Genomic DNA, 14,433 nt, shown 5'->3' with positions numbered 1-14,433 from the left:
GACAGAGACAGGCAATCTAGAAAAATCACTGATTCCCAAGTTGAATGGAAGATCCTGCCTCAATGTGACATCAACCTCTGCCCTCTACTCCAGCAGACCTCACCTTACACATACACAGAGAGAGAGAGAGAGAGAGAGAGAGAGAGAGAGACACGCACAAACACATGCATATACACATGAATATGCACATACACAGATATAAATTAAAGGAGGACTAAACTCATAGCATAGTGGTAGAGTACCCAGCTTGGTGATACAGAACAGTATATGTGAAGTTCTAGGTTCTATCCCACTAACATAGAACACAACAACATAAAGATCCTGTGGCATTAGCAGAATATACATTCACTATGAATAGTGGGTGAAAGAATCATAAAGCCTCCTTCCAGCACCCCCACCCCACCAGCAGGCACCATCCTGAACTGCCTTCTGTTCTATATTCCATGCACGTGGGCAGAGATGATGCTGACTGCATCTTTTCACATCACATTTTATTATAAGCATTCCTCCAACGAAGTCTGCTTCAGAAGCCTCCACTGTGAAGACCATGTTAACAACCTATGGCAGGGACACATGGACTGGATCTTGCAGTTCCCTAGTGGGTATTTAGGTCACCTCCAAACGTTCATCTCAGTAAATAAGTGACACAAATATATCTGTGTGCATGGCTTTATCAACATTTAAATTATTTCCCCAGGAAAGACTCTCAGAACTGGGATTAGTGGGGAAAGCAGTATTGAAAAGTGCAGTTGAGTACAGTTGAAAAGGCCACTGCCGACAGCAGGGGAAATGACTAACAGAAACAACAAAAGAAAACAAAATAAAGCGCAGGATGTTGTTGGAAAAAAAGACGCTGTGCTCTGTTCCTGCATGTCACCATTTGAAAGGATGCAAAGGCCCAGATTTCAAAGCAACTAACAACTTTAAAAATACTTCAAAACTCTGGAAATTGCAGACCAGGATGAATTCTTTGAAGAAGCTGATGCATGGCTAAAGGGGGGAGGGGAGCGCTTCTATTGCCGCCTTGAAAAAAAATGAGACTATAATTAGATTGCACCCACAGAGTTCTAAACTCCCAAAAGAAAAAGTCACCAGACAGCACCGGTGAGGATAAGGGCATCAGAGCACGCATGTTTGGTTTATATCTTGTGATTCTGCTTATGGTTCTCACAGGGAGGTCTACATGGCAGCCAGGCTCCATCTCCACCCCAGCAGGTCACCAAACACCTGACACTGTGCAACACTGTCACCCACAGGAAAAAGACAAATGGCCCCAGTGAGGAGGAACATGGCCCTGCATACAATTCATTTACATGTATTCTCTGCCTTGGGCCTCACTATAATCTCATAGTTTACCTCTACTTTATAGCAGGAAGTGTTAAGTCAAAGGCCCTGTGTTCTACTCTCACTTCACTGCATTTTACAGTTCAGGAAGGGGCAGGACTGTGGCAGGTGTACTCAAAGCTCTATGCCTGTCCCTGCTTGGTCATATCATATCTTTCCCATACAAGTGTAATGTTTTGTCTTCTAGAGCTTGGCAGCCCACCAGCCTGGTAGATGCTCTCAAGTCTCCAGTCCCTATGTCTGCCCTCTGCTTTCCTCCTTAAAACAGGGAAGTCACAATGACTGGATCAGATCTCAAAGTCCCAGTGCCAATTAGATTCTTCTTTCGAAGCTAGGTGACCTGCCTAATGGTTATTGGGGCTGTTCACAAGCCTTCCATTGATGAAAAGCCTCCAACTTCACAAACCTCAAGAAGGCCACTACCCAACAGCCTTGCCAACAGATAGAGGCTATCCAAGTACTGCCAGGCAAACAGAAGGTAGCAGCTTGTTGCATGGGCATCACTGTGCATTGAGAGCCACCGCCTTCATGCACATGTCTTTGGTCTGGAATAACATTAAGCATCCTGAGTCTCCTGAAAATGAGCCCATTTTAAACCCATGAAAGAACTAGCCTCCAAGGCCACAGAAGGAAGTTCTCCTGTTAAATAAAACACTTTTTGGGTAGTTCATATTACACCTATTTCCCTCATCACAATAAGGTCCTTCTAAGCAAACTGACAGATGACTAGTGTGATTCATGAGTACATGGTAACAACTGATAAAATGAGTTTCTTCGTGGAAACTGTCTCCACACAGGTGGCAGGAGACCATCTGTCAGCTATTGCAGGAGCCTGGGATGCATGTCATTAAAATACTCCTCCCATCTCTCTGGCAAACCCAAAAGCTGTGAGCTTGAGCTTGAGCAGTGAGGAGGTATCATGTTTTAAAACAGAAATGAAGAAACAACAAAATCTAAAATCTAGCTTTCCTTGTGCATCAAGCAAGAGGATCACAACATGAGTGACTTCTGAATGGCTGACTTAGTCTGTCCCCTGCCGCTGTTCAGAATCCTCTTTGGCACAGAACTCCTCACCTATACTACACTGTCTCCCACATTCAAACCCAAGTGCCTGGCATCTCCAACTCAACCTCATGCTTCTTCCTTCCTGTCTACCAAGGCTCTTTCCAGGAACCTGGCACACACCGAGGATATGAGAATGGATGCAGAGTTGTCCTGTCTGCCTTTGGTGAGCTCACTCACCTCCAAGGGGACAGTTACAGGATGTGGTGATGAGGGGCACGGTGGTAACGGAAGAATTTTAGAGAAAATAAGCATAGTACAGCCTCAGCAAGAAGGAAAATTAGATGAGGAGGGATGGAGGGAGCTTTGCCTCCATTCCCATTCTCATTCTCTCTCTCTCTCTCTCTCTCTCTCTCTCCCCAGCTCATATATATGTGATTATATACAGGCAGGATTTTTTATGTATACCGGCTAGCCACAAACTCATGATCTTCTTTCTTCAACACCACTTGGGATGATAAGCCTATATGACCATGCCAGGTTTCTGTGTTCCATCTTTGGAACAAGAACTACTTCATATGGAGGAAGTGATTCTATGGTGACAGGAGTCAGAACCCTTTGCTTGACAGCGTGAGCCACTGTTGTAATCAAAAGTTTCTTTCTTTCTTTTTTAAAAAAATATATAAAATCTCATTCAGAAGGGCAAACAGGATAGACACAGGAAGCAGTGAAAGAAAGGGAACAGGACGGAAGCCTTCCACAGATGTCCTCTGAAAGATTCCACCCAGGGGCAGGAGATTGAAACAGATGCAAAACTCACAACCAAACTTTGGGCAGAGTGCAGGGAGTCTTATGGAAGAGTTGGGGGGATAGAAGGATGCAGAAGGGACAGGGGCTCCACAAGGAGACCAACAAAGCCAAAAAATCTGGGTTCAGAGGGCCCTGCATCAACCAAGAACTATGCATGGAGTGACGCCCTGTTCAGATGTAGTCCATAGGGAGTTCAGTCTCCAAGTGGGTACCCTAATAAGGGGTACAACAGCAGTCTATGACATGAACTGAGCTGCGTGCTCTTTGATCACTTCCCCCAGTGGGGTGGCCTTATTGAGGCCACAGAGGAAGAGGACCATGGCAGTCCTGATTAGACTTAACAGGCTAGGGTCAGATAGTAGGGAAGAAGGACTCCTCCTTTTCAGTGGACTAGGAGAGGGGGATAGGGAGAAAAGAGGAAGGAAAGGTAGGACCAGGAGGGGATGAGAGAGGGGCCTACAATGGGACACAAAGTAAATTAATTGTGAAAAATAATAAAAAAATTTAAAAATATATAAATACACTTACCTTCTTTCTTTTTCATTTTTTTCACATGTCTGAAGTTTCCCCTCTCTCTTCTCCTTCCCCTCTGCCTCCCCCTTTGCCCTCTCCTACCACCAATTTACTCCATCTCTGTTTCTCTTCAGAAAAGAGCAGACTACTCACGGATGTTAATTGACCATGGCAATATCAAGTTGCAGTAAGCTAGTTACACCTTGTAATCGTTTCTGTCACCTCCTGAAGTCCCACTATTTCCAATGGCAACATGAGACACTTAAAATAATCTCACTTAATCTTTACAAAGGACTCTGTTAAGGTGGTTGTTACTAACCCCATAGAAGATATATGACCTATAAAGTAGAATGACCCATAAGCCAGGGTAGTAACTCCAATCTCTGATTCCAAAGGCCACTCCAACATCCCTCTGATAGCCCCATCACAAAGTCATATATAAATTGCAGGTAACCCAGAGTGAAGAACAGGAACGAGACCTCTCTTCTACTTGGGGTAAAAAAGAAAGCTTTCAGAGGATCAGCACAATTTATGTAAAGAGTGAGCCCGGCCTGTATAGAAAGGCACTGGTTGTAAGACTCACAGAAGGGGAAATGCAACACCCAGGCAATAAGAACAGTTGCTCTTACTGTGACAGGCAATACATATATCCCACTGTTTAGAACAGGCTATGTGACAGGCATTACATATATCCCAGTGGTTAGAACAGGCTATGAAGTAAAATCTCCAGTTCAGACTCTGCCACCTCCTGTGTGACCTGGTACAAGTGAGCTAACCTCTATACTCCTCATAGGACACAAGGATGACACATATTTCCACCTGGGCTGACAATAAAGCAAACACACAATGAAAACTACCTTCTGCATTTCCTCACTGTTTTTCCATTGGACTATGGAAAATCTTGAGAAGAAATGAGGAAGAATGTCAAGGCAAAGGATCCTTAGTGACTGCTTTCTATTTAAGTGGCTAAACCCTGACAATCCTACTGAGTTCATTGAGGAACTATCAATCAATTGTCTTTGCACCAGTTCTAGTACTTTGCTCAATTACTACCTTCCTTGTCTATGCAGCTCGTCTTTGGAGATACCACAATAAGGCTATGCTAGAAAACCTGACTGCGACTCTAGCTCCTGATCTACTCTGGATCCTGGCCATGTGGCAAATCTGAAAGCTACACACCTTCACCCAGAAAAATCACACTCCATAGAATCTCTTTGAATTCCAGATCCTATCAGGATCCTTAGTAGCTTTGCCCATAGCAAGTATCAAGAAAGCATACTACTACCCATTCTGCTTCTTAAGATTCTGCCAACCAAATGTTTTGACAGAAGTAGCAAGAATGTACTGAGGTTCCAAGTGACTGTTCTTTATAAGAGTCCCTAAATGGACGCAACCTAAGTGTCCACCCCCTGGAAATCATCAAATAAGGCAAGGAACATTTACACAGAAGATGTTCTGTAGCCACTAAAGCTTAATGTATGTTATCTATCAGTGAGGAAAGGGAAAAGTTGCAGAGTCCTGTTGCTGTTAAAAAAAAAAAAAAAAAAAAAAAAGTTCTAAAAGGGTCAAGCGGAGGAACTCAAGGCTTCCAATGCACAGCTACACAAATGATAGTCAGAGTAGTGGCTACCTATCCATCATCCCATAGCAAACATGCTTGGTATTATCATCTAAGGTCTATATGTAAATGTCTGACAACATGTGCCTTACAACTGCCTTATATACAAATTACTTTATTGTAAACCTGCTTCGTAATTCAAGAGCCAGACCCCTTACAGGGCATCCAAGGAATACTGGTCTCTGTGCCTCTTTTTATTCCCTAAGAAAGGAGCTGCAGCATGGTACCTAAGGCCTTTATACTTTGAAGAATATGAAGTCCTACACTTGTGCCATCTGCTAGCCCTGAAATGTTCCTGCTCCAGAGCCTACAAGAAACAAGTGGAATGGTTCTCAAACTCTGGCTGACTGAGAAGTCTTGAGCAGCTAGCTGAAGAGGGAGCACAGCAGATGCCAGAAGCATCCTCCCCTTTACCTCCCTTGCCAGAACCAGGGCCAGGGTTGTCTTAAGAAAGACAACAAAATACTGTGAGCTTGGTCAATCTGTCCACCACCCAGTTACTTCTGCACCATGAAGTAAAAATGAGCTTATTGAGAACATAGGAGCCAGAAAGAGCACCCTTTATAAAGCTGCTAACAGTCTAGTGTTCCTACACCCCGATCCTCAAAGCTCTCAGAGAAAAAATTCCAGGAAGTCAGCCAACAACGGGGCTTTAGGAAAAGCACAAAGAGACCCAGATTGGCGAGCTCCCCTGTGTTCATTGTGGAATTAAACAGTACATACAGGGAGCATGGAGAACCACCTGCAGAAAAGCAGTTAAAATTATCTTCACCAAGTGCACACTATCTCTGGGCAACTCACTTTTCTCACTTATGACCAGCCTCTTAAACCACATAGGCCTATAAAGCACATAGTCCTGAGGATTTAGCCCCAGCTCACTATAAACACATATGATTGTAAGCACTTGGTCATGAGAGCCACAGGTCCCTCACAGAGCCATGGCGTGGAACCCTACTATTAAGGTCTTAAGTGTGGTATTCCCAGATAGCCTCTGAGCTCAGTCTACGACAACAGACTCACTTTCTCAGTGGGGTTCCTTCTTTGCCTGATCTAGGAAACCCAAGATCCTGTAAGGAGTATCACATAGCCCTCAGGGAAGATTACTGGCCCCTTCCTGATAAGAAACCTGTTTAGCAAGTACCTGGGGATTCCTGGAGATACCCACCTTAAGCTAATAAGAAGTCATGGTGTCTTGGCTTTCAACCAATGACCTTTAACTGTACCTGGAGATTCTCCCCTACCCATACAATAATTAAATACCACTCTCCCCTCTTACGATGGCACTGTTTTGTTAATGTAAATTAAGTATCTCAGACACCCCTAGCCCTAAGCAAGTTAAATACATTCACCCTCAAAAACTCCTCCTCCTAAGACCAAGAATATTGCCTACTGCATGGGCCTCACCCTAAGCACTCTAGTCATTCCTGAGAGAAGCTGAACCTTTGATCCCTGGGGGTTCCCTTATTCCCATCCTGAAGCAAACTGCACCTGTACTGGCCTAAAAGAGAGATGGGAACATCTGTTTTCCATCCAACATCCCAGCAGCCAAAAGGGCAGTACAATACCCTATGGGACAGCCCAGGCTACTGCCAGAGAGCAACACCAAGACTTCACAGAATGGAGTGTGGTAGTTTGAATCAGAATGGCCCCAAAAGGCTCATGTACTTGAATGCTTAGCCACCAGGAAGTAGCACTATTTGATAAGGATTACAAGGATTAAGAGGTATGGACTTGGTAGAGGAAGTGTGTCACAGGGAGTAGGGTTTGAGTATTCAAAAGGCCAGAGTCTGTCTGTCTGTCTCTCCTCGCCCCCCCCCCCCCCCCGGCTAAAGTTCATGATGTAGCTTTCAGCTATTGTTCAAGTACTTGCCTGTATTATGCCATGCCCCTACCATGATGACAATGGACTAAACCACTGAAATTTTAAGCAAACCCCAAATACATGCTTTCTTTTATAAGAGTTGCCTTGGTCATGGTGTGTTTTTTACAGCAATAGAACAGTGACTATGACACTGAGTTATCACCTCCTACTTCCAAAGTCACTGTGAAGTTTTAATCAAATAGCATCTACAACACCAAGAAGAATACAAATAGATCTACTGGGGGAATAGATGTATGCTAAGAGATCAGTTATAAAATCCTAGATTGGCCATTCATTGCTGCCATGATCGCAAATGAGGTACTTCCTCTCATGAGCCACACTCTTCATACCATAAAACTGGACTCACTCACTCCTTGACTATAAGCACAAAGAAATATTGAACAGAAGAAGTGGACAGTGGATGTCTGTGACAGGAGCACTGCTGTCTTACACAGATTGTCAAGGAGGACTTACCCAACAGGATGGCTGAGAAAAGGAAAAGGAACAAGAAAAGCAAGGGGTAAAGACCATGAGAAAGAAGGTTATTTGGGACTAATGGCAGAACAACCAGATCAGTGTGTATAGCTGGCAAGAAGGCAAGCAAGGGCAGGGAGTGAATTCTGCCAATGGCCACCCAAGAAGCCACAGAAAGTCTCAGACCAGCGCTCTACCCACTTACCATGGAGAAAAAGCTTCTCCAGCTGCTCTAGCAGTCCAGCACACTGTGTTAGCTGCTCCCGGAAGCCCTCAGCCACACAACTGTCCACATCACTGGCCTGCAGAAGCTCCTCAAATGCTTTGATCATGATGCTCATGTGTTGACGGTAAATGACACAGATGTCATGGCTATCCTTAATCTGCTGCCGCTGAAGGGAGAGCTCTCTGGCTTGGGACTGAACCAATGAATCATATCTGATAAAAGAGGAAAGGAAAATGTGTGTGTCATTTCAGAATTGAATTTTTGTGACCTTAACACTAATTGGAAAAATGACAGAGCATAATTTCTGAAAGCCTGAAGCTATACAAGCATATATACTTTAGAAAAATTGAAACTGTACAAGGTCACTCCTTCTTTGAGTTCAAACAACCAACAAATGCTTGAATAGAGATTCTTCCGCAATATTTTTAACCTCAGAAAGCCCCCAATTAAAGCACAGATTGGCAGGGACTCAGGAGAACAATTAGTTTCCATACACTCTTCAAAGACACTATGCTGAATTACAGAAACAAATGCCTCAAGGGTCAGGGACCTACCAAATGTTCTCACCAAGTACAAATACTGTGTGTGTGTGTGTGTGTGTGTGTGTGTGTGTGTGTGTGTGCGCGCGCGTGCGATTGTGCGCACATGTGTGCATGACAAGGGTAAAAAGAAAGGACTGCCTGCTTCTAACAGAAAAAGCCAGACACCTGGCTACCACTTACTGAGTGACTAGGGCCCATCAGTCATGGGAACGAGTTATCTTAAGTCACCTGGTTGTCCTGTGCTTCTAATACATGGACTCATGCAGAAAAGGAAATCTTTCTCAAAGATATTTAGGTGGTAAAGCTTTGTTTTTCAAACACACAGTCTACGAAGTTTTATCATGCAATACTACCTCCTCACCACCACTTCTCTATGATGGCCCAAGTCTGCAGCTTCCTCAAAAGGAGGAAAAGTAGTCATAATTAGCTAGATCTAGAGTTGCCTGACAGACACTTTGGTTCACCATGACCACTGTTAACAACCAATAACCAAAAACCAATCATATGATACCCATCTTAAAGGTGGAGCCAGTTCTGTGGAAGAGGAAGAGTGAGGTGTTTGTATGGTCTTGAACCCTGGCAATGCCTCAGGCAAGTCACAAAAGTCTCAGTTTAGCTACAAAAAAACAACAACAACAACAACAACAACTTGAGAGTGCCTCCTGCTCAGTGTCTGGGGTTAAATCATCAAGTTTCTCACCTAGCAGGGTCAGACAACACCTACAATGCCAGCACTCAAGAGGCTGCGGCAAGAGGATTATGAGTTTGAGGCCAGCCTGAACTACAGGTGAAATTCCATTTCAAAACAAAACAAAACAAAAACTTTTTAGCCTGGGGACTGCTACAACAGCCCATCAATAAATAAGCTCCCTCAGACTCACTGCTTGGGCAGCCTTGAAAGAAAATCACTCTCGCTCTTTGACAATTCAGAACAGTGTTTTTCTCAAATTAGTAATGAATGAAGCTCAACTTTACAGATGATCCCATTTTTACCATATCTCATGAAGCCAATGTATGTATTCATAACCATAAAGCATTATCTTCATGACCTAAGAATTTCTTGATTTCAACACAAGCTTATTTCTCTAAGAAGACCTTAAGGGGAAAGATACAGAAAACATTTACATTCCTCCCAACTTGCCTAGGACATCCGTTTTACTTCCACAAAATGGCAAAAGCCAATAACATAGTTCAAAAATAAACATGGCAGACAGCTCAGTAAACACACTGCAATCCACTGAGTGACTGCTGTGGAGCTTCTACCCTGAGTCCTCAGCCCAGAAGGGCAACACCTGCCCTGCCAATCTCAGAAGGTGCACAGCTCCTAACTAATGTGCATACCCAGCACAGAGCAATGCTGTGCAGCCTAGCCTAGCCTTTCATGCTCATCCTGGCTGCCTGAACCCCAGGTGAGGCTTTCCTTAGTTTATACTCTACTCACCAATAGAGCAGCATTCCCTCAGAGTTCCTGGGCTCCTGCCTAGCAACAACCTGGGAGAACTGCAGGCTTATTAGGAAAGAGGTTGAAGCAGGAAGGAATAAGATGTACCTTGATGGAGAAAGGTCTCGGAACTTGTTCTGCGGGTTATGGATTTTGCTGAAAAGTTCCAAGTTCAAATCCTGATCCTTCTGTAGCTCCTGCTCTTGTTCTACCAGCTGTTGTTTGAGGCTCTCTAATATCCTGCCGTCAATCATCTCTGGGGTAAGTGAATGGAGGATTTTCATGTGCTTCACATACCGTACTTGGTGCAAACTTGAAAATGTCATTTCTTCTTCATCAATGTGGCCTGTAGACTTGTTTAAGCCATCTTTGGCCCCTTCTGTCCCACACAAAACTGTGATAATGGCCTTGCTGCACTGAGAGTGCTTCTGTAGCTGGACTATGAAGTTTCGGTAGCCTTCCAGCTCACTTTGCAAGTCCTGGATTTTCTGTTTTAAGGCTTCTATGTCCTCAGGGATATCAATGTTCTCAGACGGGTCAGTACCAATCACACTGACTTTAACAGAGAGCTGACTCTTGGAATTCAAGTAAGTGGCTATGGAAGGTGGGTCGAGGCAGTCCTCAGGGTTCTCCTTGAATGCTGGTACTAAGGCAAGGTCATCAGGAGAACAGATTTCAGAATCTGAAAATCAAATACTAATCATTGTCAATATCTCCTTTGCTGCAACCAACCCCGTATATCACAGAGCCAATGCTGAGTCAACACTACCATAATAGCCACCTGCCTCTGGTGCTTCCCACAGTTGAACTGTGGAACTTAAATGTCCCCAAAGCCCATGTAGTAAAGGCTTGGTTCACAGCACTGCCAGAAGGTTGTACTGTGTTTAGAAGTGAGGCCTAGTAGAAGAAAATCATCACTGAAGAGGACATTAAGAACCTGTCCCCCATTCTCTGCTTCCTAGACACTATGATGTGAACAGCTATACTCTACCCCAAGCCCCCACCATGATATTCTCCCTCACCAAAGACTCACAGGGAAAAGCCCAGCCAGTCATGGACCCACAAGACAAAATCCTTTCCGTCCTTTCAAGCTCATTGTCTTAGAAAGCTGGCTAGCATGCTGTTTTACCACTCAATCCATCCTCTTTCTCAGATAAATGTTCTAAAGAGGGCATTCAACCATGATAAACCCTACATACTGAAACCCGTCAGTACTCCTATTCTGAGATTCCTATGACCTGGTTGGAGGCACCCCAAGCCGACACACCACCCATGGAAGGTTCTCACAAAGTCCCCAGCACCTCCTGCCCACATTGTTCTGTTTCACACTTCCACACTTCTTCATATATTGTGTCCTGAATAATTTTTGTCCTTCCATACTTTAGTTTTCTAGGTCTAGTTTTCCTTCTTCTGTGGGCTCACTTTTGGACTGTGTACTTCCCTGTGTATATTTACACACCTGCTTGTCTGTTTATGTACCACATGCATGCACATGCCCATGGGGGTCAGGAAAGAGTACCAGAACTGGAATTACAGGCAGCTGTGAGCTGCCTGGACATGGGTTTTGAAACAGGTCCTCTGAAAGTAAGTGCTCCTAACCACTGAGACATCTTTCCAGGCCTGAAAAACCTCACCTCTGAAATCAATAGACCTGTTCTCCAACACTGGCTCTGCTTCCTTATTTCCAATAGCTGTACTTGAGCAAATTAATGAACCTCTCTGACCCTCCAAAATTTCAGCTGCATAGTAGAAAGGACACTACTCAGTGGGAAGAGCTGTATTTATTTGCTGGCATTATACTGAACACTTTCAGAAAAAGGCTAACATAACTAATATACACAGCAGTAAAGGAACTGCTCCTTGCTTCCTTAGAACCAGTTCTTCAAAGATGGAAGATATCGTCATGGGAGGCAAACAAGCAAAGGCTGGCTTGTGAAAAGGCTTTAAGGGCAACAATATGAGATGGACAAGATGACCTAGGGTGGCTCTCAGAAAGACAATTACATCAACATTCTATGGAACCACAGCTTCTAGAATTTGTTCGTCATAGTCTCAAGGCCACTCTTATCTCTGTTTACAATGTCAACATCACCTTTGGATTTTTAAGGTAACAATGGGTATACATCTTAATGCAAGTATTCCCAATACAGCACTTCTACACTGTATAATATGTCATCAAACAGAAATCACTCATCTGTTTTTCTAGTGTCTGGTACATGATGGATAGTGAAAAGGTATGTGGTACGGAGTGTGGCTCAAAGAGAGTACAGATCAGAAAGAACAAGCAAAATATCCCTCAACAAGGTTTTGTTCCAGGGAGTCAGCCTCCAGGATGAGGAAGTACATAGGCATATCCAAACTAAGCTCCATAAGTTACATGTGTCCCAGGAAGCTATGCATACAGCCCAACACACCTGTAGAACACAGTGTCATGCTACCATATCATAGCAGTCTCATTATAGTATCATCTACACTTGATAGCAAGAAGAAATCTTTCTCAAAGAACTAAAGATTAATTATGATGTGTTTTGTTAAGGAATCATAAAACAAAGACAAATGCAACTGCTACACAAATGTCACTTTGAGACAAATTGTGATTGGCCCAAATATTTGAATATACAGCACAGAGAGTGCCAGGGGCGTGCATGCTCACAGTCACATTTATACCTCTACTTTAAACTCTGCTCCTAACAATGCAACAATCATAACATTCCTATACTTCATCCTTTAGAAGTATCCTCAAGGTAGTATGGAACCATAATACAGTAGAAGCTTCCTAAAATATATATATGTATGTGTGTGTGTGTGTGTGTGTGTGTGTGTGTGTGTGTGTGTGTGTATATATATATATATATATATATATATATATATATATATATATATATATAAAGGTGTTCCAAATGAAATTGCCAAATAGTGGGGGAAACAAGAATCCCAACAGCCCATCTCTTGTCACCAAATAAAGATTTTAGTACTGGGACTGGATTACATCTAATTGAGTTGATGGCCAAAGGGGTCCCATAGGAATCTCCAAACAACCCAAGTAGTTGCCAAGGGGATAGAGAGATGGCTCAGTGGTTAAGAGAAGTGGCTGCTCTTCCAGAGTTCCTGAGTTCAATTCCCAGCAACCATATGGTGACTCACAATCATCTATAATGTGAGAGCTGATGTCTTCTGGCATGCAGGTGTACATGAAGATAGAGCTCTCATGTACATAAAATAAATAAATATATCTTAAAAAAAAAAGACTAGAAAAACACTCAGGGTTAAATGGGATGTCTCTATCCTTCTACTCAGAGCTCAGGGAACTCTGCAGAAAAGAAGTAAACAGTATAAGAACCAAAGGGGTTAAAGGACACCATGAAAACAAGACCCTCTATATCAATATAATTAAAGTTCAAACGAACTCATACAGACTGAGGCAGCATGCACAGAGCCTATACAGGCCTGCTCTAGGTCCTCTGTGTATATATTATGGCTTCCAGTTTAGTACTTTTATAGGATTCATAAGGGTGCAAATGAGTGGGTATCTGATTTTTGTGCCTTCTCTTGGGATGTTTTCCTTCTGTTGGTTTGTCGTGTCCAAGTCTTATTTGATAACTTTTGTTTTATCTTATATATTATTATTCCTTAGAAGCTTGTTTATTTTCAAATCAGAGACAGTAAGAAGTAGATCTGGATGGGAGAAAAGGTGGGGAGGACCTGGGAGGAGAAGAGCAAAAGGAACCATAATCAGGTTAAATTATATAAGAGGAAAAAACAACTATTTTCAGTAATAGAACAACAATCACAACAACGCAACCCGTCCTTAAAAAGAAGCACTCTCAAAAGTCCACAATCTACAACAATTTATGATTTAGCAAAGGCAGGGATTTGGCTTCCCATATCTAAGGCCAACACAGAGCAAGTCTCACGGCCAGCATGAGTAAAGCAATGTGACATTTTTATTCTTTGCTCAGCAGCCGTTGATGATGGTCTGAACAAACTATTTCCACTGTTTGGTTAGAACTGTATGAATGCTGTGGGAAAGGAATATGTATATGATGTATATGTATATGACTGATAATGCAAGCTGGCAGGCCTTGGACTTAAGACCATGCATGTGCCAAGACCAGCCTATGTGCTAGCACCTCACCTGAGGTATTTGTGTTACTGAAGGCTTTAAGAGCTGGAGTAAAAAGTAGAAACACTGCAAATGATGCCTTCTGTCACAACAGTCCTGAATCTTCTGCTGGGGTTTCCTGTGTCAGAAGCACATGAGTAGAGAGTAAGGCCACTAGGACCTGTGCAGATGATGCTCTCCATTCTTTCCCCAAGCACCTACAGAAGTGTTCTTCAAAAAGGAGGCAAAGCTAAGGTGTTATGCATAACATGCAGCCCTGAGCCAGGCAGTCACTGAACAAATCAACACCAGTGCTCAAGTCCAAGGATATTTAAAAAGTATACCCACAAAAGGTACATCGTGGGTGGGGATCTCAGAATAAAGCTTCAGCAAAGCAAGAAAAGGGGGAATTCAAGCAGAGGCAGCCATGTGTGCATAGATCTAAATACACACTCAGAAAGACAAATGCAGCTCAGTGACAAACCAGAACTGAGAGGGAA

The 14,433-nt window shown here is 43.2% G+C and overlaps 1 protein-coding gene across 8 annotated transcripts in view; it reads right to left on the bottom strand.

The window, feature by feature from the left end:
- The window catches only part of Cdk5rap2 (CDK5 regulatory subunit associated protein 2), a 185,793-nt gene that overhangs the window by 36,273 nt on the left and 135,087 nt on the right, over positions 1-14,433 (bottom strand). For 7 of the 8 annotated variants that reach the window (XM_055607530.1, XM_055607534.1, XM_055607531.1 and 4 more), the window contains 2 exons: positions 9,940-10,513; positions 7,828-8,060 (listed from right to left, as the gene is read on the bottom strand). In XM_055607530.1, the coding sequence (XP_055463505.1) occupies positions 7,828-8,060; positions 9,940-10,513 (807 nt within the window). The remainder of the gene's footprint in view (positions 1-7,827; positions 8,061-9,939; positions 10,514-14,433) is intronic. The other variant, XM_055607533.1, reaches the window with a different exon arrangement.

This window comes from Psammomys obesus, unplaced genomic scaffold (assembly GCF_907164565.1).
Source record: "Psammomys obesus unplaced genomic scaffold, mPsaObe1.curated_primary_1811, whole genome shotgun sequence".
Classification (NCBI taxonomy): Eukaryota; Metazoa; Chordata; class Mammalia; order Rodentia; family Muridae; genus Psammomys; species Psammomys obesus.
Note: the sequence above shows the minus strand (reverse complement) of the source record. Positions and strands in the feature narration are given on the sequence as shown.